This window comes from Neofelis nebulosa, chromosome Y, assembly GCF_028018385.1.
Source record: "Neofelis nebulosa isolate mNeoNeb1 chromosome Y, mNeoNeb1.pri, whole genome shotgun sequence".
Lineage (NCBI taxonomy): Eukaryota > Metazoa > Chordata > Mammalia > Carnivora > Felidae > Neofelis > Neofelis nebulosa.
This window is the reverse complement of record NC_080801.1, coordinates 5,941,882-5,968,251: the sequence shown is the minus strand read 5'-3', so window position 1 is coordinate 5,968,251 and position 26,370 is coordinate 5,941,882. Positions and strand designations below refer to the sequence as shown.

Here is a 26,370-nt window from a genome sequence, read left to right as displayed (position 1 = left end):
GAGCTGGGCACACACACCTGTGGGCACAGCCGGCAGCAGACTGGGACCAGTGTTCCTCCCTAGGCCCCTTTGAACCTCCACCACCTGAGAAGAATACGGGAGGGGCTGTAAGGCTTTAGATTCCCCAAAGCACACACAGAGTGGGCCACGTGCTGCCCACTGCGGTTTGGGGCGGGGCAGGTGGAGCCCGGTCAGAATCCTGACCACACTGTCCACAGCATCCTCCGTCGACATGCAACCGCTGAGACGCTGAGAAAGGAACCCAGTTCCCCATTTTCGTGAGGCCAGGAATCGACAAAGCCTGAGGCTAATCAGGGTCGCCCGCACAGGGACTGAGAGGCTCATTCTGGCACCCCGTACGTGCAAGGGGAACAGAGTTCTGGGACACACCTTGACATGTCCCCAGCCCAGCTGCAGCGACAGTGGTGATCTTGTGCTGCGGGGAGAGGTGTTGCTGGCAAGGAACTGTCCCCTCAGAGAGCAGCTGGCAGGCTGCTCACCTGCCCATCCACACACGGATCCCCACACACCATCCTGTATGGCACCCCTGGGGGTCTCAAGTCACCTGAGGTCTAGGGTCCAAGCTCGTCCCTTTCCCTGGGCCTGGTGCACAGGAAGCAGAGAGGAGAGCCCCGAGGAAGAGCTGACTCGTGACAAAACATGGCACGTCTGCCAAGAGCAGACATTCTTGCTGGACGGCTCCCTCCAGGGAAATACCTACGCCCTCTGCACACCACGTAGCCTGACAGGTTGGGTTCCCTAGCTACTCTGTGCACAAAGCCTGGGCACAACCATGTAGCCCCTACGTATTTGCTACTGTAGGCCCACCAGGGCAACGCAACACACACACACACAGACACACAGACACACACACACACACACACACACACACACACATACACACTCACTCCCACATAGACACACACTAACACACACACAAGCACACTCACTCACAAGTGGTCCACTGGCCACTGGGCACAGGCTTTCCTCCCCTCGGCCCCCCTCTTGACCTTGCACCAATTTCCCTTTTGCATCCTGACTTGAGCCCTCTGGCACAGCAACGATTGCACCCATCCTGCCGATTACCATCAGGACTCAGGAGGGAAGGGACTGCACTCTTGTATTCTGGCACCTGACTGTCCCACCTAAGCACCTCATCCACAGAGACCCATGTGTCTCTCCTTGTCTCTCCAGCGGCTACACACCCACTCCTGCACACACAGAGACACACGGCTATGCAATCGCACGAACACATGCACGCTCACACTGCTTCACCACCACGGATCTCAGGCCCAGTTTGCCACAGACACCCGCACACACTCGCAGGAACTGACGCTGGATCTCCGCCCTCGCGCGTAGTCTCTCCATGAAATCTCACTCATAAGCCTCGCTGCTGCCCACAACCTACACCTGCCTCTTCCCCTCACACATCTCCCATCCTGAGCCACTGTCTGAGGACAGGGCTCGGGGTCAAAGGGGCCCCGGGTGTGGGAGGCAGCAGCAAGGTATACTGGCATCGACTGTGAGGAGCTTGCCTACTCCTGAGTTCTCCGGGGACACGGGGCCTTAGCTCTGATCCTGACTGGAGGCTTTGTTCCCTGGATTCTATCTCACCAAGGACAGGACACCCTTCTGGGAGCAACGGTCCTGGCTGAATCCCACCAAGGCCTGGCCACACTGTACCAGGACCCAATGGACCAATTTGGTCCCACTGTGCAATCCCCTTCCCTGCCTTTCGGCTTTGGCCTATACAACAGGTCTCCAAATTACAGGTCTGTCTCTTCCTCCTCCTCTTTCCAGGCTCTGCCTGCCCAAGAAGGCAGGCCTCAGTGCACATGGCAACACCTGCCCCACACCAGGACTGCACCTCTCCTGCACACACAGAATCACCCGGGCAGTGGCTAGGACAGTCACACTCAGGTCCCGATCTCGTCGTCCCTCCTGAGGTCCCCATAAACACATACACACACACACACACACACACACACACACACACACACACACACACACAAACAGAAGGGTTTTCAACGTCCTGTATGTGTCCACATAAACATCATGGAAACTCTTCAAGGCTGCCACACGTTATCTCTTCCTCAATTCTCTCCGGGGCACGTAGAAGACAGGAGACTCATCCACCCATCTCTTCCAGCACTCGTGGTGTCCTCCATTGTTTCTGCATGGGCAAAGATAGAAGCTCTGCGCATTCACCCCACACAGATGCAGAGCCCCTGACTCATGTGGGCACACGCAGACACATTTGCGTACACGCTCACACACACACCCCCACGCAACAGACACCAAGAATGATACGGGATATTGGCAAATACTTCCCAGCTGGTGTCACTCTTGTGCCTCGCCCTTTTGCGATCCCCCTTGCTTTCTCACCCAGGGATTCATTTCCAGCCCCCAATGGCCTTGGACCAGTTCTAAGAATGGCTGTGAGGTTGCGCGAGGACATGGCGTGGTGGGGCACATGGAAGGAAGTGCGAGATTCTCACCACAGTGGCGTCTGGGGACACGTCAGCTCCTGACCCAAAGACTGGCAGGCAAATCCAGACTGAAGGAGCAGGGGGAAGTCCGGGAGAGGGCGGACATCCACGGGGAGCATTTGTGGTGGAGAAGCATTGCTCGTCCTGAGTTGCTCTCCAAAGCCCCAGCCCACAGCACAACTGCATTTGGTTTGCAGGCTTCGACCCTCTGTGTGTTTGCAGCTGAGTCTGTGCAGGTCCCCTGTCATCCTCCCACCCTCTCCCCATGCTACCTGTGTCCCTGTCTCGGCGGACCTTCCATTTCCAAGCCAATGTCTGGCCCACGTTCCCTTGCCCATACAACACACAGGTCAACACACCGCATACTGGGGTTCTCACCGACACGTGCGCACGTCAGATCACTGTCTTCTGGTCCCTTCCTCCCTCAGGTAGTACTGCAGGGGATTGGGCCACAGGTCCTCGATGATGATCTGGAAGGGGACACAGGCCGGCACCACATTGGGCATAGCCCATTCTCCTCTCTGGCCGGGGGCCACCCACATTCCCACTGCTGACGAAGGCCTCAGGGGCCCCACCTCGGCAATCCTGTTCGCCCCTGGGCAGCTGTGCTCACACAGCCAGTTGAACAAGTTAAGGCTGGTGGGGTCATGCCTGCGACTGGGAGCTCCACGTTCATAATCCCAGAACCACTGGACTGGAGTGGAATGCGATGCCCTGTAGCCTGCAGGAAGAGAGGATTTGAGGAGCAACCTGATGGCCTCCTCCCCACCCACCTCCCCCTCCCCGTCGCCCTCCCGCATGCCCCTGATTCATGCTCCTCACCCCCTGCCCCGCACCATCATGGGACCCACACCCTACCAGCAAAGCTAAGCTGATACTCCTTAATGATCACTGGGTTCCGGAAGTACGGGTTGGCCCCAAAGAAAAACATCACTCTGCAGCGGTACTTGGGATGGCCCACTTCTTCCACCTGCCGTGAGCAATGGGACAGGAGGGGGCAAGTGTCCTCCCTCGGGCTCCCGAGCTACTTGCCTGGCTGTGAGGGTGAGCACCTTTGCCTCACCCTCTCCCGCCCAAATCCCACACCCGACGGGACGGCCCCCAGCCACAGCCTCCCCGGTCTGACCTCCAAGTCGACCACGTAGCTGAGCACGTCTTTGTCCTGGGCACCCATCATGGCCGACAACTGGGGGTGATTCAGAATCTGTGCTGTGTCAAGGAGCTGTGCCTTCAGATGCTGTGGAAACAGACACACACCCCCTCCAAACCTCCCAGGCTAAGAGCAAAGGACGGGATCATGGCATTTGCAGAAACACCAGGAAACACTAGTCCCCACACTCCTCAGCCTCTGCAAATGCATCAGACCCCATCGACACTGGGCAGTCCGTTGGCTTCCTGTACCTCCCACGCTGTCTGCACACAGCAGGGAGAGACTCCACTGCCTGCACTCCTCACAGTTCCTTCCTATATCTGACCTGTGTGGGCTGCCAGCAGCCCATCATAGCTTGGGATGTCGGCCTGTGCACTGACCCCTCCTCACGGCTGGGTTTCTTGGCATATTCCCGTGAAGACCTAGGTTGTCACCAGCCTTCTGAGTGCAGATGGAAGAACATGGCTTACAGGAACCCGACTGCCCACTTACGATGCAAGCGGAGGGTGTGGGAGGGAGAAAGAGATCAAGAAGCACGGACGAGGAGGGCCGAGGAGGGAAAAGAAATAGACACAGTGACACAGCCAGTCCGGAGAGAAAGACATGGGTGGGACCCAGCCGGAGCCTGAGGACAGAGAGGGAAGCAGCGGTGGACATACCAGGAGAGAATCCTGTGTGTGTGTGTGTGTGTGTGTGTGTGTGTGTGTGTGTGTGTATGTCAGGGTCTGTGCAGGCAGCTTGTACCCCGTTCGGAGTGGGTCTGAGTCGTCCTACTGTCTGGCAAAGGGGCGTGGCGTGCTTCCACTAAAGGCCATGAGTGTGTGTCTGAAAAGCTCTCCTTTGACGGAACTGCTAAGAAACCGTGCACAGCCTGTGAATGTGAAGGTGGGTGTGCGGCCTGTGTAACTCTCCCATTTTGCAGCGAAATATTTCCTTGCTTTATCTGCTCTGAGTGAAGGCTGCTTTGTGCTACCCTAGCTCTGGTAGCATGGGGACACATGACTCGCGTCCGCAAATAATGTTTGAGAGCAGCCTGCAGGCCAATGTTGGCGGAGACCAAGAGGAAGCAGCTCCAAGTCCCCGGGTCCCCCCGTGCCCAACAACCGCCACTGTGCAAGGCCTTACACTGGATCCCAGACCACACCAACCCAGGGCCAGGGACCATTCCCCAGCTCTCCTCCCTCGGGGCCATCGCCCTGAGGCACCCTGCTCTCAGTGCCCAGCCCTCCTGCACAACAGCCCCCGCCATCACCCACCAGCACAAGGAAGGATACCGCCTGGGCCCAGAAGCCAGGGATGTGCTTGATGACGGCCCTTCTGTGATCCAGGTGAGAAATCCGCCTCCGAAGAATCCTGCGCTTCAGCCGCCGTAAGGCCCTGGAATCCTGGGCATTCCCAGCGCTGATCTCCAGCTGAAGACGCTCCAGCACTGCCAGTGGGTCCTGGGCTGAGGCAGGACGCAGCGCTGCCTCTCGCTGCTGCAGCTCCTGTGAGAGCGGGGGCCCCTCCTCCGCCTCTGCATCTGCCTCGCGCTTCTCCTCTTGCTCCTGAATCTCCTCCTGCTGCTGTCTCTCAACTTCCACCTCCTCCTCCTCGTGCATGTCCTCTGCTTCTGGCTTGGCTTCCTCAGAATTCTCCTCTCCAGCCACCTCTTCCTCGGTCGCCCCCCCGCCGTCCTCTTCCTCCTCCCCGATCACCACCTCAGCCGCCACCATTCCGTCATCCAATATCAGCACCAATTCCTCCGCTGGGCTTGCCACCTGTATCTCACACCCGGCCTGGGCTTCCTGCACACGATGGGCGCTTGCCGCCCCTGAACCTGGGGACTGCGGCCAACCCACGCCCTCCAGCGCCCCTGCACTCCCGCGGGTCCGGGACTCTCGACCTTTCTCATCCGGGACGATCAGGGTCCAGGGTCGACGGGAATCGCTGCTTTTTCCGGACCGCGACACGCTGGCCATGACTCTCCGCCCCGGCCCCAGTGTAGCTAGGGCAGCCTCAGGACAAGGACAGGGAAATGGCAGCCGGTGGGGGGAGCCTTGGCCGCAAGACCTTTAGCTCCCTGCTGCCTCCCGCCTCAGCCCGCCCAAGTTGGGCGCAGGCGCACAGGCTCTGGGATTTGAGGACTCCGCATTGGCTGTGGCTGCTGTGGAGGAGGGGCCGAGACAGAGGCAGTGAAGAGTGGGCGCATGCGGCCTGGGGCGAAGTGGTTCCAGGGCAGGTCAGGCCCGCTGGCCAGCTTCGCGGAACAATGAGTTGCAAGACAGCAAGACAGGGTGCTGGTGGCCAGCAAGCGCGCGCCAGCGGCCGGTCCGGGCTCTGGAGCAAGTGCCCAGCCACCAGCGTGAGCCCCGTTTTGCCGCATGTCCTCTTCAGCGCTGTCACCTTCCAGGCCTGACTTGCGAGGTCCCCGGTATCACACAATCTGTGGTCGCTTGTACACCCTTTCCCCAGAGGCCTCAGTACGGGCACCAGAGCATTCAGCACAGGAACGTCCACGCCGTGAGCCACTGCATGCTCCGTCCCTTGCCCCTTCTTCATGAAGCTGGGGCAAGGCCTGGAGAAGTCCTTAGGTGTCGCGCCTACTGGGGCCACATGGCCGTCCGCACGGTTTCTCCTCCCTGGCCGTCAGGCTGAGGGCAGCGGTAAGGTGGGTGCCCACCCAGAACCGGTGACACCCACCCTAGATCCACCCCAGTGCCGTGTCCCTGCCAGAAAGCAGCTCAGTAGACCTCACTGCACTGCAAATCAGAGCAAAGAACAACCCCCAGAGCCCCATCTGCCACTGGTGCCCTACTGATCTCCGTGCAGAGGGCCAGGGAGGTGGGGTAGTAGGATTTAGCAGTTTGCTCCGGTCCGGAAATCTAACCTTCCACTAAAAGAAGGACGACTCCAACCAAGCAGGGCACTTAGGGGGCCCTTCACCGAGTATTGCAAACTTGTCTGTGTCTGTCTCTGAGAAAGCCCCGTGCCTGCTTTCACTAGTACACACGATAGCAGACGAGTTCCCTTCACATTTCCCAGGCGCCAACGAGAATTCTGAAGAAGCATGCACCCAGACACAGAAGGTCCACTGAGAGAGACAGCGAGAAAGAGACACACAGAGAGAGGGAGCTATAGAGGGAGAGAGAGAGACACGTGCAAGCAGATGAAGGAAGGACGAGTGGAGGGGAAGACCGGCCTGGAGAGGGAGAGTCCCAGGGAGATTGGCGGGACTGACAGGGAGGAGGAGCAAGACAAGAAGAGACAGAGGGGCACCTATTACAAGGAAGACCGGCGGAGACAGGGGGAGGCAGTAGTGATGGAGAGGAGGGAGACGAAGACAAAGAGAGCTGGAAGGAAAGTGGGAGGGAGGGACAGGAAGAAGACAAGGGAGGGGGAGGCAAGGAGAGGGTAGGAGGAAGGAGAGCAGGGGCAGCCGAGGCAGAGACAGGTGGGCTGACTCTGAAGACAGGGCAACTGCAGTGTGCAGTTTCACCTGGTGAAATTCACCTGTGCAATTTGCACAGAGACGAATGCTGTACAGTGGTCAGCCCTCAGCACAAAAGGCACCACTCCGACCTGGACCTTAAGGGCAGTCTGAAACGAACCCTGAACTAGAAGGAAGCTAGTTCTAGCTTCCTAGACTGAGGAATGACTGAGGTCATTCGGGGTGAGGAAGAGGGCACCGCAGGGAAGAACACCAGGACCCGATCCCCACAGGGCTGCTGGAAGCCCTGTAGTTACCAGCAGGAGACAGGAAACGGGACTGCCGGAAAGACACAGCAGAGATTTAGGCACAGCACGTGCGGGAAGAAATCACGTCCCAAAGCTCAGCAAACTCAAGCAAAGGCAGAGGCTGCACATGCATGAATGTCAATGCTGTCTGAGTGGAACCAACGAGGTTCTCACAGATGCCCAGGAAATGTGCTCAACTCTGAGAACCCTCGCCTCTGGCAAGCTTCTCATCCAAAGCGACTCATCACGGAGAAAGGGTGCACCGTGAGCAAAAGAGCCAAGGTCTCCTTCGGATCCCCGGACGCAGACAGGTGATCCGCCCAGTACTGTCAAGCCAATGGATGGTTATAAAGCTTACCTTCCACCACAGTGATGGAGGAAACTGGCACCCGAGGGGAGGACAATGAGTGAGAACCGCATCCCAGGCTGTAGGCTAAGGACAGACCATCAAGCTGTATTGGAAGGTCATGAGACCGTGACTCAAATGTCTGTACAGACACAGAGCGTCTGCAGAAGCACGAGGGCTGGATAGTTGTAAGCAGGTGGCGGGATTTCTAAGTCTGCGCTGCCTGTATGATACGAAAGGCTAACACGTGCAAGCAGAGCTATGCCCGTGTGATGCGGATCAGCCTCCTGAGGCGGTACTTTGTACCCTGTGGAGGACCTGGGACACGCATGCAGGCGGGCTCCTTGTGCACCTCTGCCACCAAGCACATAGGTGGGAAACGTAGGGCCAAAGGGCTCGCCGCCGGGCTTAGTGTGGCTCACCCTTGGGCGGGTGCATTGAGCATCGGTGCAGAAAGCACGGGGCTCACTGAAAGAGGCCAGCCCCTGACAGAAGCACAGTGGTGGTGAGCCCTGCCTGATGGATTCCTGAGGAGACTAAAGGAGTTAAAGGCATGCAGTCCACCAGAGAGCAGAGTGGTGTTAATCAGGGGAGGGTGCGATGAGGAGGTGTCGGGCCTCGGGTGTGAAGATGCAGTCCTGCCGTGTGCATGAGTTCTGGAGATCTAACTTGCACAGGGCAGCCGTAAGCAATGCTTCACCGCCTCGTCAGATTTCTCAGAGGCAAGGGCTCTCACCACAAACAAAGAGGGGTCGCTGAGAAATGTCCCGGTGAAGGTGGCTGGACGGAGCGCTTGCACGTGAAGGATACGGGCACATCCGTCACTGCCCGTTGTGTCCCTCACTCACGCACTAGTCCTGGGGGACTAAGCTGAGCTCAGAACCCAGCAGTCACAGGGGTCAGCCTCGTTCCCGCAAACATGAATCAGACTCCCAGGTAGGACGTAATGGACAAATTAGGGACCAGAACACACAGGAGGCACACGGAAGCGAGACACACACTGGCAGGGGAAAGTCTCTTCCAGCCAGGAACATGCCACATGGCAAAAGAGTAAGTGGGAAAACGTTGCTGGACCGCTTTACACAATTTACGCCTGCATGTGCAAGGTGCAGGCCAGTGACGTTTGAGCCCCTCAGGTGCAAAGGGTTTGAAAACAGAGGGACAGAAAATAGAGGTGTGACTGCATGCTCACAGCAAGGCAGCTGCATTTGGGGACATGAACTGGCTGGCAGTGAGTGCATGGCCAATCCTCTGACGAAGGTCCTCCAGGCACGGAAGGATTTCTGGCTCCTGGAACACATAACAGAATGCGCAGAAGCCCCTCCACCTGACAGCAGGACAGCAATTGGATCTGTCAGTGGAAGAAAGGGTTTGAATTCAGAGGGAAACACACTCAAGCGCAGAAGCATACATCAAAGTCAAGACAGGCCACCAGAGCCACAGCTGACACAAGACACAGGTGTGCAGAGACGAAGGCGGTTACACGGGTACAGCTGTGCCCACTTAGGCCAGGCAAGGAGGCATCACCAGAGAGGTGTCGGCACAGGCAAAGCCAGGAAAAGACACAAACACGCCAGGGCTCACTCAGGGAGACAGAGGAGCACAGGCAAAGCAAGACATTTCCTGTGCACAGAGGACAACATGACGATCCCAACAGACCAATGAGAGACACGTGTGGTTCAGGAACATGGAAGTCAGAAGGCTCCTGAATTGCTGAGGGTGTCCTCTCTCAAGGGACAGCACTCTGGAGCCCACACACGCTGATGTTGGGGTGGAAGAGGCCGCTGGGCAGCAGATACAGTTGTGCACGCGGTTTAGCAGCTCCTGGACCCTAGGGCTCCCCAGGAATTGCTGCGCATAAGGGAGGAAATCCGGGGCTGCCGTGTGTGCAGCATGAGGGCTGTAATCCCTCGGACACAGAGCACCAAGGCCTCTGACCACGGACCTCATGTGTCCACACTTGAGGTTTTGGCTCTGGGGGCCGTGAGTGCAACCACACCCACACCTTGTCCGTACCTTGTCTTTGGGACAGGCCGGGCGGAAACGTCACCCTGGCCCCTAAGGAGGTATTCGCTGGAGATATTAACGTGTGGGGGACCCTGTGTTCACCTGTCCCGTAAAGTGTTCCTGCTCGGCAAGACCTATCAAGTAACGGCCTGCTTGTGCAGAAAGATGCCCCAAGGGGCCCAGCCTCATGACCACTGAGGCCGTATTCCCACTGCAGAATCATGGGCCATACTTTCTTTGGATGTTCACACCCAAAGACTCGGGTCAGCACAGGGAGCTTTTCCTGAGTACCCTGACATTTACACATCAAGCAGCTGAGAAGACGTGCTTCTCCAGCCAGTGTGCAGACAGCAGCGAGAGAAAGACCTGCCTTCCCTTCTAGAGAGTGCAACAGCTTCTGCCCTGGAAGAGGTAAGGCTTGGTTGCACAGATCCTCAACTCCACAGCCTGGTGACATGCTGCTGACCATGTTGTCTGCATACTGAGAGGGACAAGAGGCCTCCATGCATTGGGACTGCCCTCGCCTTCTCTGGAATAGAGCCACTGCAGAGAAGGCTCTTGTACTGCAGAGCTGTGCAGTGGGGATCCTGGGGGGCTTGGGCAGCTTGGGAGACAGGAATATTAGTGTCGGGATGTCAGTCTCAGGCACGCTGTGCTGGGGGCCGTGTTACTTGGGGATACAGAAGAGCCTGCGATGGACAAGGCTGAACTCTGTCTACTGCACTGCTAGCACGGTGGAGCTTTTGCCCCATCCCTAGCACAGACATCTCTGGCAAGCAGCCATCTGCTCTGTAAGGAGTACCCCCGCACTCACGTCGTCGCAGGTGAGGCTCGTCCCAGTCCTTTCTAAGCTCCAGGCCTGCCCGGCACCTCTGCACAGAATGCTAAGGCCTCACAAGTCCATCGTTCCCTATGTGGCTGAGGCAGCCTTTGTCCTGGCACTCAGGCAAAGGAACACAGGCTGCCTGGGACGACGCGACCTCCCTGAGCGCCTGCTGGTGTTTGCACTTGGGAGTCTTTTCACAAGTCTCACATGGCGTGTTGGACACAGGGCTTAAGCCTGTGGACACAGAGGAAGAACATCACCCGACTCATCACGGCTGATGATGAGAGGGCAGAGGGCACACGAGAGAGGATGGCGTGTTCGTGCCCTGTAAGAGCTCCACCTCCCCGCGACCCTCCCCTCTGTTGGCTTGCAATCTGGGACACCCATTCGTAACCAGAGGTCTTTTCAGAAACAGCGAAGTTCACACAAGGGCATCAGTACTAGGACTCCTTCAGGAGTCGTGTGTGTGTGTGTGTGTGTGTGTGTGAATAAGTGAAGCGGTGTTTGGGAGGCTCAGCTTCAGGAAGTGGAACCAGAAAAGTTGGCTGTGATTTTGGAGTTGCGTGAGACTGTAGTGGGCTGTTTTCTCTGCAGCGTGTACGTTGTCCCTGTCAACTGTGCCTGAAGCAGAACTTCATCGGTCTTACCCACCCACTCTCCCTCTGGTCCCTCGGTTCCTTCCCCTGGACACCAATCTTACAACCTGCTCACAATCCCTCAAATATGTATGGCTGGTCCTGAGATCCTGACCTTGTCCCCAAGACAGTCTGCATTGGGAGACGTCTGAAAACCAGAGGGTAATCAACCCTGGGAATTCCTCCCTGTGTGGCGGTTCACTCAACATGACTGAGGGTGTCCCCATGCGGGATTCTGGGGGCACCATCATGGACATGCCCAAACCCTGAATATTGGACCTCCCTGGCCTGTGCTGGCGTCTCCATTTCCTTGAATTTCCTCCTTTTCACAGGAAAGATAGGAACCTGGGCACTGGCCTTTCTCTCAGGTTTGTGCCCTGGCCTCCCTCACTCAAGTCCCCATTGCTTCAATCTTACTGACCTCACATGCAATCCCAATGTGTGACCCATCCCTACGGACAATGTCCTACGTCCCGCCCTTCCTTGGAACTCCAATGTGCAGGCACAGAACACTTACACCCCTGGACAGCCGCATGTATACATGGACACGCCCCAGAGCGTACCTGAGAGGAAGACACACAAATCGCTTCATGATATTTATCTCCCATTCTATATTTCTTCAAATGTATTGGACCCCCGCCCTGCGCCACGTGTCACCACCACCCTTGTCCTCATTTCGTGGGCAGGAGAATCTTGTGGACCATCGGTGAGCATCGGAAGGGTTTCCACTGGGGTCGATGAAGTGCGATGCTCCTTCATACTCTTCTCTAGATCGTGCATATCCCTGGGATATATGGGTACACACAGACACACACACACACACACACACAGACACACACACACACACACACACACACACACACACACACACACACACACAGGACAGGTGAGAGTCTGATCTTGGCCCTGATTAAGGTTGCTTGAATGTTTCCAAACGGAAAGTAGAATGGGAGGGTGTGATAAGCTGTGCCAAAGCTGACAAGGGGCTCCCGAAGCCAGACAACATGTGGGATGGTGGTAGGAGGCCTGACGGTGGGGTTCATGGTCCGGGAATGACAGTTGTCACCGTGCTATCTGATGAGCCAGCTTTGGTTGTCCCGCTTTGCTCATTCTTTTTGTCTAGCCCCCTTCCCACCTTCAGGCTCCCCAAAGGGAAAAGTCTCTTTGACACGTTACTTCTTAAGACTCCCCGTCTCAGGCCGATGCCCTTTTGACCTGGTGTCACCTCCTGTGCCACTGTGAGTCTCGGTGCCTCCATGCAGAAGAGAATTGTGCCACGGACCCCACGGCACACATTTCAGTGCCCACACCCTTGGCTGCTCACCTCTTTCCCTCTCAGTTCTCTCTCCTGGGGCCTCCTTCATCTTGAAATACGGCAGGGGATTGGGCCAAAGATCCTCTATGATTATCTGGTAGGGGAGACAGGCCAGGCCTCAGGTAGCTATCCCACGCAGTGGGGGAACCCATGAAAATCACCTCCCTTCCTTGTTACAGGGCCCCCCCTCAGCAATCCTGCTAGAGCCGGCAAAGCTGTGGTCAGAGAACCAGTTGAAGAAGTTGAGGCTGCTGTTGTCATGCCTGCGTCTGTAGGCCTCCTGTCTGTACCTTGGGTGCCACTGGATGGGACTGGAATGAGACGCCCTATACCCTGCAGGAAGACGAGTATGTGAGACGGCGCCAGAGAACCAGTCACATTCAACCCTCCACCCACTGCCGCCCATGCAGTCAGGGGACACTTACCAGCAAGGCCTAGGACATACTCCTTCGTAACGACTTCATTCTGGAAGTAGGAGTTCTTGACAAAAAACAGCAGGATCTTCCGGCATTCCCTGGGAAATTTGTGTTCCTCCACCTGCCGTGGTACAGTGGGGCAGAAATGTGAAATCTTCTTCCAGGACACCCTCCCTCCCCTTAGGAAGGAACACGTCACTTCTCCCCACCACCTCCCCTCCCCACACGGCCAGCCCCCCACACCACCTCCCACTCCCAGGCCGACCTTCAAATTGGTCATGTGGCGAAGCATGCTTTCATCGGGCTTACTAATCAGGGCTGACATCTGAGGGTGGTTCACAAACTGCTGCAGGTCAAAGAGCCTTCAGGTGCTGGGCATGAGAGAGCTCGAAGCAGAGAACACGTGTGGACAGCATCCAGGCGTCCTCCCCCCGGGACTGACGTCCTCCCCCAGGGTCTCAAGCCCTCCCCACAGGCTGCGTCCAGGCCCACGGGGTGTCAGGATCGCGCAGGGCTCTGCTAGACACGCACAGGAGGCTGTGCATGCCCAGACGCCCGCAACCACGCCTAGCCTTGTGTGCTCATGAGGACACTGAGGACGCTTACTTCCACACAGCCAGACAGCACACATCCGGTCTCGCGCCGACCAGTGGGCATTCACATCGCCTTCCCCGCAGCAAGATGCTTAGCGGGACCCAGAAACGTGTCCCCACGCGGCTTTGTGTGGGAAGAAGCCCTCGGTCATTTCCCCGTCCTGGCCTGGACCTCCACCGCCACTCCCCACTCTCCCAGCGCTGTTTCCGTGCCAGGTGCGACGTAAAGCACACATGCCTCCCCCACCCCGGCACTGCCCTCCTCCCACACTCATTGCAGAGCCAGGACCGCCGGATGGGATCACGTTTGCACGTTCCCGGCCACTGGAGCGCGGCTTAGCTCCAGTCCCTGTCCTGGGTTCCTCTAAATGTCACCTCCCTTTCCTTCCTCTTGCGCAAGCCCAGCCCCCTCTGGACCCTCCACCAGCAGCAGGAAGGATACAGCCTTGGCCCAGAAACCACGGATGCCCTGGATAAGGGCACTTCTCTGTTCCAGATGACGCTGCCGCCTCTGCCACATCCTGAGTTGGAGTCGAGCGTGCTCCCGGCTGGCTTGTTTATTCACCGGCTGTAGCTCTATCTGAAGGGCCTCCAGAGCCTCCAGTGGGGAAGGGCAAGGACGGAGGCCTGACTCTACCCGCTCCTTCTTCTGCTGCTTCACCTGCAGCTCCTGGGCTTCTTCCACCCATCGGCCTTCCTGCTCACTCGGCTTCTGTTCCTCCTCCTCCTCCCGCTCCTCCTTGTCCTCCTTTCCCTCCACCTCCTCCTCGCCCTGCTGCTGCTCCTCCAGCGCTCCCTTCTCCTGCTCCTCTTCCTCCTCCGTTTGCAATTCTGCTCTCCCTTGGATGGCTCCCACGCCTTCCCTTCCTCCTCCTGCTCCTCCTCCTGGTCCCCTTCCCCTGCCACTGCCGCCGCCGATGCCTCCACCGCCACGGTCGCGCCCGCTTGTACACCCTGGTGCTCCTGCTCCTCCCCTTTCATTTCCGCCAACTCCTCCTCCTTCCGCTCTTCCTCCTTCTGCTTGGGCTTCTGCTGCTCGTCCTCCTTCTAATCTTTGACTCCTGCTGCCTCTCCCCCTCTTCCTCCTCCTCCTCCTTCTGCTCTTCTGTTCCTGCTGCTCCCCCTCGTCCTTCAGGTCCTTCTCCTCGTGAACTTGGACCTTGTCCTTCCCCTGCTCCTGCTCCTCGTCCTCCTCCCCCTTCTTCCTCTGGTCATGCCCCTCTTCCCCACGCGTGTCCTCTTCCGCGGCCGGCACCTCAACCTCCTCCTCCACCAGGCCCCACAGCGCCTCCACCGCCATTACGTCATGCACCAGCGGCACCGATATCTCGCTGGGGCCGCCCACCTGCCTCTCGGGTCGGGCCTGGCCTTCCTGCACAGGCTGTTCGCTTGTGGCCTGCAAGCCTTCGGCCTGCGGCACCTCCGGCGCTGCCGGAGGCCCAGTGTCCCCACGGGCCCTCGTCTCTCGACCGCCCCCTTCCCGGTCGAAGGCGGCATGGGGCCTCCGGGCGTCCCCAGTGTTTCGGAAACACGAGTCGCGCAACATGCGGCCCCGGCCCGAGACACCAACTGTGGCTCCTACCGGCGACGAAGCGGGACGTGAAAGCACGGCCCCCCTCCCCAGACCCAGTCAGTGGAGCCCTGAGGGCAATGGCTGGCAACTCGCTCCCCCTTCCTCCCAGAGCCCAAACGTCGAGGGGGCGCATGCGCATGGTGCTGTACCCAGGATGCCTCGGCGGTGGCTATCGCCATGCCGATGCTGCCTCGGAGGCCTTTGTGGTGAGAGGTGTGCGCCTGCGGTTTTGAGGCTGAGGGAGCTCCAAGCCACGCCCAGGCTGCTTCACTGCCTTCGGGACCAATCATAGGGACGGTGGCGTGCGTGGCTTCGGCGGTCCCGCCCCTAGGTCACCAGGAAACTGGGGCGCGTCTGTTGCATAGGCAGGAAGGCTGTGGGCCCCGTGCGGGGCAACTCCTCCGGGGGGCTTGCAGCCGGCCCTCTGTGCGCTCTGGGTGCCCTGTTTGGCTTCTGGCCATGCGAAAGCGACCTTTGCATTCCACGCTGCGCTGGGCACGCGGCTGTCTATACACACGGGTAAAGGGGGACCTCCACGCTTTTCCATGTACACCGCCACCGTTGTTCATTGTGCCCCTAGTCTGACAAATCCACTCAGCGGTCACCTTGGCTGTCCGGGAGACGCATTTCAGCTGTGCGCCTGCTGTCTGTGCACCCTGGTTTTCCATCTGCTCAGCCTCCTTTGCATATTCTCTACGTCCATCTTTGCTCCCAGAAGACATGTATGTCATGACAGCAGTCTAGCAGTGCACCGGCTAGGGAAGGTCGGTGACCAGAGGTGTGTGACGTGGAGAGGACGCCACACTAGGGGAGGCTGCGTATCACGCGCGCCGCTCTTGCCGTTTGTCCCCGTTGCCTGGAACGTGACACGCTGGCAAGCACACACCCCCCTCTCACGATCGGCTGCCCATTCCTCCCGTGTGTGGCAGTGCACAGGAAAGACCCGTGCCCGTGAGCCCTGGGATTCCTGGAGCTTGCGTCTGCCGCACAGACAGCGGTCCCCTTCCTCCCACAATGGTCGGCCATCTTCTCACAGGGACCCTCCCCAGGCCTTCGTTGGCCATATGTCTGTTCATCCTGCTCCCATTTCCTTTACCACTCACTTAGGCGGCAGGCTGCCATGAGCGTGGGCGCTGACTCAAAACACTGTCCCCCTGTGCCACAGACAGCATGATTTCAAGGGTCTCCGAGAGGTTTCAGGGGGTTGGGGGATGTAGTGTTGGGACCCAAGTGAGGGACACGCCCCACGGTCTACACGAAGCCACATGACCACTTTGGGGAAGCAATAAGCTGCAGACGGTGTGCAGTGAGGGCAATGATGTGGTCTCCCTCCCTGTCAGGGCAGTGGTGATGTGGACTCCCTGCCGGTCTATGTCAGACAGCACCAGCTACACATACACACACACACACACACACACACACACACACACACACACACACACACACACACACCACACAGAGCCACTGCAGGATTGGAGGCTCGAGATGCATTGCCTGGCCAGGCACCACACTCATGCATTGCTTTTCCCTTTGGTGGAGTGCAGTGTTCCCCTACCTGTTTATGGGACCAGGAGGCTGCCCCGCAGGCGGGGGATTTTAGGATTTCCAAATTCGTGTGCCGGGCCCTCTGGCCAACATGTTGCTTCCGTGACACAGAAGAGGTTCCTCCAGACTCGTTGGGCTATGTCACGATACGTACGGGGTACAGAAATGCTCCAGGGTGGCTGTGATATATGAGGCAGCACACCACCGCTTCAGGTGACAGCAATGCATAGACACGCAGGTGGATGGGGGGAGGCTGACCAGGTGGTAGGGGGCTGAGAGGGGGTGGCCAGTGTGACCGACAGAGAGGCAAACGCTTACCCAGAAAGGGAGAGGAACAGGTCCAGTGGTGAGCCCTCAAGCTGCCCTCAGCAGAGGACGTAGGGGGTGGGCAAGACAGGAAAGCAGGCCCAGACCCTGGTGCACCTGACCTATGCAACTCACTCCCTCCAGAGAAATGGGGCCTGTCAAACTCCCACGCATCGCTGGGAGACCCCGTGGCAGCAACGTGGGAGCAAATCTGGGTCCCAGGTGCAGGGACTGTCTGGGACAAGCAGGCAATGCCTTTCAGTTTGACCAACACCTACCACAATATTGGGGCCCAGGGGCCGGGCCCCAACTTCGCAAGGGACTCTAGACCAGCCAGGCCCGTCTCTGCAGGGTCATCCAGGAGGATGTTCACCGAGACACATCCCCAGGCTCGGACCACAAGGCCTTGCGATGATCCCCTAGGCCGCTCCAGGAGCAGGGCCAGACTTACTCTTGCTATCTGCTGCCTCCCTCCACTAATGCCCACTTCCTTGCAGGGAACTTTGGTCCTCCTCCACTGCACCATGGAAGGCCCAACCCCAACTTGCCCCTGGCCAAGGCAACACAGGATGAGCGGACCCAGGCAAAGTCCAGGCTTTCCTCCCGTCATGAAAGGTGTTCAGCTAGCTCCGTGTCGATCCCAGGAGCGAAGGGATTGCACTCGCTGCACTTTGGCACTGGAGCCTCCCCCTTACTCACCAAGTCAGGAAAGCCCCCAGTCTCTTTCCTTCGCTAGCCAACGGCCTACGCACACTCACTCAGGCACAAAGATGCACGGCCACGCGGCACGTGGACACAGACACGCGCACGCTGCCAGCACAAACGCTAAGGCACAGGCAAAAGTACTCACAGGCGCCAGCCACAATACATTCACAGACACGCTCTAGTGGACCTGTGCACTCACTCATGCCCTCTGCCACATCCCACTCACGAAGCTAGCTCCTCCCCACGACTCACACTTGCTTTTCCCCCTCACACAGCACATGCATTTGTCCTGGGGCCCAAACCTGGCTGAAAACTAGGGCCGATTCAGGACCTCCATTGGGTCACGGAAGCTTGCATTGAGATGCCAAGGAAAGAGAGCCACACCTGATACCAACCTTCCAGTACCAATGGCACTGGAACATGGCAGGTGGAGAAACACCAGCTACGACTAGGTTCCCTGCTTCCTCGGCTCCTGCCCTTTCTTCAGACCCTCTCAACACTGGGGAGTCCCTTGGGTCTCAGTACCTCCCAGCTGGCTGCAACCTACAGGGCAAGGGGCAAGGGACTGACCTTTCTCAGTTCACATGCATACCCAGCTTGTGTGGGCTGCCTGGAGGCAGTCACGGCTTAGGAGGTCTGGATGTGCTCTGACCCCTGGTACTTGTGCGTTCCTTTGTGCGTTCCCCTGCAGCCCTGTGCCATCAGCAGCCTACTACGTCCATATGGACATGCACAGCTCACGGAAACCCACATGCACTGATACTGTCCCAGGACAGGACAGAGACAGAGAAAGAGAGATGGAGGTGTGGGAGGGAGGAAGCGTTCCCTAAAGAAAATGATCACAGGGACTCAGAGACAGACAGAGGCCAGAGGGACATGGAAGGAGGCCGAGGAAGGAGAGTAAGTCACAACTAGAGACAGCCACAGAGGGGGAGTGTGTGTGTGTGCCCGTGCCTGTGCCTGTGCGTGCGCGTGCGCGTGCGTATGCATGAGTGAAATTGTCTGGGACTGAGACGGGCGTGCTGCCACGATGCCTGGACTCTCGAACGCCCTCTTCTAGCAGAATGGAGGCCCGGTATTCTCAGGAATCTCAGCGTTTTCCGGAACATGACTCCCTTGCTTTGGGGCCTTAGCCCATCCTCAGGCTAGGGCCATAGAGCACAAGGGGTGGGAACTTGAGGCATGAGGCTCCAGACTAGGCCCGGCAGGTGGAGTGTCGAGGCCCAAGGTTTTTAAATGCCTGCTGCCTCCTTCTGGAGCCCACCAGCTTTTGGGAAGCACGCCCACGGCCACGTGGCCCTTCGGACACTGCAGTGGCTGTGGCTGTGGCTGTGGCTGTGGTGGAGGTGGGGCAGAGGCAGGGCAGTGAACTTTTTGACCACAGGTCCTTGGGGTGAAGGAGCTCCAGGCCAGACCCAGACAGTTGGCTGCTGTTCAGGAACCATCAGCTGGAGGGTGGTGGGCGTGGCTCCAGCATTGGAGCCCCTGCCTCCCCTCCCAGGTCTGGAGCAGGTTCTCTGCCTCCCCCTCCAGGGTGACCTCCCTGTGTGGTACATGCCCTTTTCCGCTTTGTCACCGACCACAACTGTCCTATGGGATGTCTCATATCAGAGAACTGGTGCTACACATCTCACCTCTTTGGGGAGGAGCCAAGATGGCAGACAGCATGGAAGCTTCTTAAGTGTCTCGTGTGCATGAAATACAGCCAGACCAACACTAAACCATCGTACCCACCCAGGAAACTGACTGGGGGATTAGCACAGTAATCTGCAAATCCTGAACCTCCGAATTCAGCAGGTACGTGGCATGGAGAAGTGAACTTGGAGAGCGAGGAGGCGCAGGAAGGGAGGTGCTTTTGTGCGCGGAGAGGCAAAGGAGACTGGGCAGGTGGAAATTTTACTAATTTTCTTTAAAACTCTTCTACATTATTCTTTCCTTTTGTGTCTATATTCACAAATTCTATTTTACTCCCATCTTCTCCTTTTAGTCTACTTCAGTGTATTGAGTTTTCAAATTCTCACGACATTTCCCTTTTTAATATTTTTATTGGTATTTTCTAAATTTTTCTCCACTCCCACTTTTTTTTTCTCCCCTGTGTCAAAACCACTTTCAACACCCAGATGAAACATGCCTAGAATCTAGCATCATTCATTCCATTATTTACGTGTGTGTTTTTAAGTTTTTACTTTTAACATTTTACACTTTGAATATTTCATTTGAATTTTCCACCTCATGAGTTCCTTTTCTCCATTCCAAATGACAAAAGGAAGGAATTCACCCAGAAAGAAAGAGCATGAAGAAACGAGAGCCAGGGATTCAACCAACACAGGTACAAGCAAGATGTCTGGAGCAGCATTTAGAAGCACGATGATGAGAATACTAGCTGCAGTCCAATGTAGATTAGAGTCCCTTTGTGCAGAGAAAAAATGAAGTGAAAACTGGCCAGAATGAAATTAAAAATGATATAACTGAGCTGCAATGATGGATGGATGCAGCAGTGTCAAGGATGGATGAGACAGAAGAGAGAATCAGCGATTCAGAGGACAAACGTATGGAGACTATGGAAGCAGGAAAATCGAGGGAGATTAAGGAAAAGAGCACGATTGAAGAATTGGAGAAATCAGTGACTCATGCAGAAGGAACAACATCAGAATCATTAGGGGTCCCGAGGAGGAAGAGCGAGAAATAGGGGTAGAAAGGTTATGTGAGCAAATCATAGTGGGAAATTTTGCTAACCTGGGGAAAGACACACCATCAAAATCCAGGAAGCACCGAGGACCCCATTAGATTCAACAAAAACTGACCCTCAGCAAGGCATATCATATTCAAACTCACAAAGTACTCAGGCAAAGAGAATCAGGAAGGCACCAAGGGGAAACAAGTCCCTAAACTACAAGAGAAGATAGATCAGGTTTGCAGCAGACCTATCCAGAGAAACTTGGCAGGCCTGAAAGAGTGGTAGGATACGTTCAAAGTGCTGAATTAGAAACATCCGCAGTGAAGAATTCTTTATCCAGCAAGGCTGTCATTCAAAATAGAAACAGAGAAAAAGGTTCCCAAACAAAATTTAAAGGAGTTTGTGACCGCTAAATCAGACCTGCATGCAATTTTAAGGGGGGACACTCAGAGGGAAATTCATATCTATCTATCTATCTATCTATCTATCTATCTATCTATCTAACTACCTACCTACCTACCTACCTATCTACCAGTTTATATTTATATTTAGAAATAGATATAGAATTAGATATATAAAGATATATAGAGATATATAGATATTGATATAGATATAGATATATAGATATAGTTATACAATACGTATACATATACACATACACATACATATACACATACATATAGATATACATATACATATACATATACATATATATATAAATATACATATACACATACACATACATATACATATAGATGGAGATGGAGACGTAGATATAGATATAGATATAAAGATATATAGATATTTTATCCTCAAACCCTTCAAACAAGATAATGGCCATAAATTCATATCTTTCAGTACTCACTTTAAACGTCAGTGGACTCAATGCTCCAATCAAAACACACAGGGGAACAGAATGGATGAGAGAACAAGTTGCATCGATATGCTGTTTACTGGAGACCCACTTTAGATGTGAAAACAACTTCAGAGTGAAAATAAGGGGATGGAGAATCATCTGTCATGCTAACCGTCAACCAAACAAAGCCAAAGTAGCCATACTTCTATCAGACAATCCAGACGTTAATGTAAAGACTGTGTCAAGTGATGCACAAGGGCATGATGTCATAATCGAGGGGTCTATCCACCAAGAAGACCTAGCAATTGAAAACATTTATGTGGTGTATTTGAGAGCAACCAAATATACAAATCAGTTAATCACAAACATAAGGAACCTCATTCTTAGTAATGCCATCATAGGAGGAGACATCAACTCCCCACTTGCTGCAATACACAGATAATCTAAACAAAAACTCAACAAGCAAACGGGGGCGTTGAAGGACACACTGGACATGATGGGCTGCACAGATATCTTCAGAACATTTCATAATAAAGCAGCAGAACATACGTTCTTCTCCAGTGCTCATGGAATATTCTCCTCTATAGATCATTTCCTGGCGGAAAAAGTCAACCCTAAGGAAGTTCAAAGAGATCGAGGTCACACCGTGCACATTTTCAGACCACAACACTACGAGACTCGAAATCAACTACAAGAAACAATTTGGAAAGGTCACAAATACTGGGAGACTGAAGAACATCCTACTAAAGACTGAATGGGCTAACCAAGGGTTTAAAGAGGATATACAAAGTATACGGAAGTCAATGAAAATGTATATGGAAGTTACTGATAACACCACAACCCAAAACCCCTGGGACGCACCAGGGTGTGTAATAAGAGGACGTATCTAGCAAGTCAGGTCTTACTAAAGAAGAAAGAAAGGTCTCAGAGACACAACCTCACCTTACGCCTTAAGAGGCTGTAAAAAGAACACCATATGAAACCCAACACATTCAGAAGGCAGAAAATAACAATCATTAGCGGAAATTAACGCTATTGACACCAAAAATGAAACAAACCAAAAACAAAAACAACCTCAAACCAACCAACCAACCAACCAACCAACCAAAATAGGAGAACAGATCAATGAGCCCAGAAGCTGCTTCTTTGAAGGAGTTAACAAAATTGATAAGCCAGTCATCAGTTTGATGAAACAGAAAAAGGAAACGGCCCAAATCAATAAACGCAAGAATGAAAGAGGAGAGATCACAAGCAACACAGCAGAAAGGCAAACAATAAGAAGAGCATATTAGGAGCAATTATTTGCCAATAAAATGGGCAATCTGGAAGAAATGGGCAAATTCCTAGAAACATTTACACTACCAAAGCTGAAAGAGGAAGAAAAGGAAAATCTGAACAGACCCATCACCAGTAAAGAAATCAAGTTAGTAATCAAAAACCTGCTGAAGGAAGAAGACTGCGGGGCCGGATGGCTTTCCAGGGGAGTGCCAGCAAACATTTAAGGAAGAGTTAACACTTATTCTCTTGAAGCTGTTCCCACAATAGAAATGGAAGGAAACTTCCAACCTCTTTCTATGAAGCCAGCGTTACCTTGATTCCAAAACCGGAAAGAGACCCCACTAAAAAGGAGAACTATAGACCAATTTCCCTGATGCACATGGATGCAAAACTCCTCAACAAGATATCAGACACTCGGATCCAACAATACATTAAAATGTTATTCACCACGACCCAGTGGGATTTGCACCTGGGATGCAGGGCTGGTTCAGCATCCGCAAAACAATTAACAGGATTCCTCACATCAACCAAAGAAAAGACGAGAACCACAGGATCCTCTCACTCGATCCAGACACAGTGTTGGACAAAATACAGCATCCTTTCCTGCTAAAAAAAAAAAAAAAAAAAAAAAAAAAAAAACCCTCAGGAAAGTAGGGATAGAAGGAGCACACATCGAGGTCATAAAGCCATGTATGAACGACCCAACGTGAATATCATCTCAATGAGCAAAAGCTCTCAGCTCAAGTCAGGAACGAGACAGGAATGTCCACCCCCTCCGCTGTTACTCAACACAGTATTGGAAGTCTTAGCCTCGGGCCTCTTCATCCTTCTGCTCCCCCTCTGCAGCTACAGCGCTTCCAGCCCTGGCTCTACCTTTCCTCCTCCTCGTCTTCTTCCCTCTGCTCACGTCCTCCTCAATTTCCTCCCCAGCTACTACTGCTCTTCGACTCCTGCTGCTCCTCTTGCTCGTCCTGGACTTCCTCCTCCTCCACTTCTTCCCTCGCCTGCACCCGATCATTCACTCGTCTTCCTCCTCCTCCTCCTCCTGTAACTCCTCCCAATCCTCTTCCTGCATCTGATCCTCCTCGTCCTCGTCCTTCACCTCTTCCTCCTCCTCCAACTCTTCCTCCTAGGACTCTTCCTCCTTCTCCAGGTCCTCTCCTGCTACTGCCCTTCCTGCCCTACCTCTGACCTTTCACCTCTTCTTCCCTCTGCTCTCGTCCTAGTCAACTCCCTCCTCCAGCTGCTCCTGCTCCTTTGGCTCGCGATCCTCCTCTTCCTGGTGCTCGACATCATCCTCTTCCATTTGTCCTTCTCCTGCACCCAGTCATTCCCTACTCCTTCTCCTCCTCCTCTTCTTCTAACCCCACCCAATCCTCTTCCTCCAACTCTTCCCGCTCCTCCTCTCCCTCCACCTTTTCCTCCTCGGGCTCTTCCTCCTTCTGCTCCTACACTTCTACTCATGCTCTTCCACCCTGGCTCTATCTTTTCTCCTCATCCTCTTCCCTCTGATCTCGCCCTCCTCAACATCCTCCCGCAGCCGCTCCTACTCCTTTGGCTCGTGCTCCTCCTCATCCTGGACATCCTCCTCCTCCACTTGTTCCCTCTCCTGCACCCAATCATTCACTCCTTCTCCTCCTGCTCTAACGCCTCCCAATCCTCTTCCTCCAACTCCTCCTCATCGTCCTTCCCCTCCTCCTTTAATGCTTCCTCTGGTCATCCTTCTCTTCTCCAGGCACATCTTTGTCCCTTAAGACCACCGCAATCTCCCCTAAGAACGGGAGCAATAGCTCTCGCACTGCCCCCAAGTCATCCGCAATGAGCACCGGACCCTGAGGCATGGGCCCTGACAAGCCTTTGTGTCCCTGCAAAAGGAGCCTGGCAACCTCCCAGGCCTCCCGGGGAGACCTGGTAGTGGGAACCTGGGAGCAGCGACAGGATCCCCAGTGCAGCGACACCCAAGGGACGATCATATTGTGCTCTGTCTTTTCAACAACACCTACAGCAGTATCGGACCTAGAGGCCGGGCCCCAACGGGCCTCACACGCGACCCCTGACCAGCCAGCCCTGTGTCGGCAGTGCCATCCAGGAGGAAGCTCACCGACACACATGCCAGGCCTGGGACCCAAAGGCGCTTCGAACACCCGCTAGGCAGATAAGGTCAGGGCTAGGTTACTGCATGGGACCTGATGCATCCCTACAGTCGTCCCCAATTCCTTGTAGGACAGGTCGGACGTCCTCCACCGGGCCATGGGGTCTCCATGCTGTCAGCTGGCAGCAGCCAACACATGACCAGCGGTACTGGGACACCGTCCAGCCTTCCCTCTCATGCTGGATGGTGGCCGCGTGTTTACCGAAAGCCCTGTATGGGGGCAACGGGCTATGTGGAAGGCAGGTAGGCGGGTAGCCAGGCACAGACGAGACCACCCGCTGTGATCCCGCAGGGTCACTGGGACTTCACTTCCATCTGGCCCACACGCAAATCCTAGGGATGGGGCTTTGGGGGCAGTGCGAAGCCTTGCAGCTTCAGCGTCAAGGAGCTGGGCACACACACCTGTGGGCACAGCCGGCAGCAGACTGGGACCAGTGTTCCTCCCTAGGCCCCTTTGAACCTCCACCACCTGAGAAGAATACGGGAGGGGCTGTAAGGCTTTAGATTCCCCAAAGCACACACAGAGTGGGCCACGTGCTGCCCACTGCGGTTTGGGGCGGGGCAGGTGGAGCCCGGTCAGAATCCTGACCACACTGTCCACAGCATCCTCCGTCGACATGCAACCGCTGAGACGCTGAGAAAGGAACCCAGTTCCCCATTTTCGTGAGGCCAGGAATCGACAAAGCCTGAGGCTAATCAGGGTCGCCCGCACAGGGACTGAGAGGCTCATTCTGGCACCCCGTACGTGCAAGGGGAACAGAGTTCTGGGACACACCTTGACATGTCCCCAGCCCAGCTGCAGCGACAGTGGTGATCTTGTGCTGCGGGGAGAGGTGTTGCTGGCAAGGAACTGTCCCCTCAGAGAGCAGCTGGCAGGCTGCTCACCTGCCCATCCACACACGGATCCCCACACACCATCCTGTATGGCACCCCTGGGGGTCTCAAGTCACCTGAGGTCTAGGGTCCAAGCTCGTCCCTTTCCCTGGGCCTGGTGCACAGGAAGCAGAGAGGAGAGCCCCGAGGAAGAGCTGACTCGTGACAAAACATGGCACGTCTGCCAAGAGCAGACATTCTTGCTGGACGGCTCCCTCCAGGGAAATACCTACGCCCTCTGCACACCACGTAGCCTGACAGGTTGGGTTCCCTAGCTACTCTGTGCACAAAGCCTGGGCACAACCATGTAGCCCCTACGTATTTGCTACTGTAGGCCCACCAGGGCAACGCAACACACACACACACAGACACACACACACACACACACACACACTCACTCCCACATAGACACACACTAACACACACACAAGCACACTCACTCACAAGTGGTCCACTGGCCACTGGGCACAGGCTTTCCTCCCCTCGGCCCCCCTCTTGACCTTGCACCAATTTCCCTTTTGCATCCTGACTTGAGCCCTCTGGCACAGCAACGATTGCACCCATCCTGCCGATTACCATCAGGACTCAGGAGGGAAGGGACTGCACTCTTGTATTCTGGCACCTGACTGTCCCACCTAAGCACCTCATCCACAGAGACCCATGTGTCTCTCCTTGTCTCTCCAGCGGCTACACACCCACTCCTGCACACACAGAGACACACGGCTATGCAATCGCACGAACACATGCACGCTCACACTGCCGGCATCCCCACGGATCTCAGGCCCAGTTTGCCACAGACACCCGCACACACTCGCAGGAACTCACGCTGGATCTCCGCCCTCGCGCGTACTCTCTCCATGAAATCCCACTCATAAGCCTCGCTGCTGCCCACAACCTACACCTGCCTCTTC

General features: G+C 55.5%; 2 protein-coding genes across 2 annotated transcripts; both read right to left on the bottom strand.

The window, feature by feature from the left end:
- Positions 1-2,887: 2,887 nt before the first annotated feature.
- Positions 2,888-5,600, bottom strand: LOC131503483 (testis-specific Y-encoded protein 8-like). Its single transcript, XM_058714953.1, has 6 exons — positions 5,289-5,600; positions 4,896-5,126; positions 3,553-3,675; positions 3,348-3,459; positions 3,065-3,210; positions 2,888-2,959 (listed from the first exon to the last, which is right to left on the bottom strand). The coding sequence occupies exons 1-6, from the start codon at positions 5,598-5,600 to the stop codon at positions 2,888-2,890; spliced, it is 996 nt and encodes a 331-aa protein (XP_058570936.1).
- Positions 5,601-11,925: 6,325 nt separating this feature from the next.
- On the bottom strand, positions 11,926-14,794 carry LOC131503482 (testis-specific Y-encoded protein 3-like). Its single transcript, XM_058714952.1, is given in 7 exon segments — positions 11,926-11,954; positions 12,495-12,581; positions 12,675-12,818; positions 12,911-13,022; positions 13,167-13,244; positions 13,937-14,415; positions 14,725-14,794. Coding segments are annotated over 7 exon segments (999 nt in total).
- Positions 14,795-26,370: the final 11,576 nt, after the last annotated feature.

What these genes read in the sequence shown, in the direction of transcription:
- LOC131503483 (XM_058714953.1), bottom strand. Translation starts at nt 5,600, where the DNA reads ATGGCCAGCGTGTCGCGGTCCGGAAAAAGCAGCGATTCCCGTCGACCC. An exon ending in GTATCAGCTTAGCTTTGCTG is followed by an intron (nt 3,211 to 3,347) that starts GTAGGGTGTGGG and finishes CTCTTCCTGCAG; the next exon opens with GCTACAGGGCATCGCATTCC. An exon ending in GGGCGAACAGGATTGCCGAG is followed by an intron (nt 2,960 to 3,064) that starts GTGGGGCCCCTG and finishes GTCCCCTTCCAG; the next exon opens with ATCATCATCGAGGACCTGTG.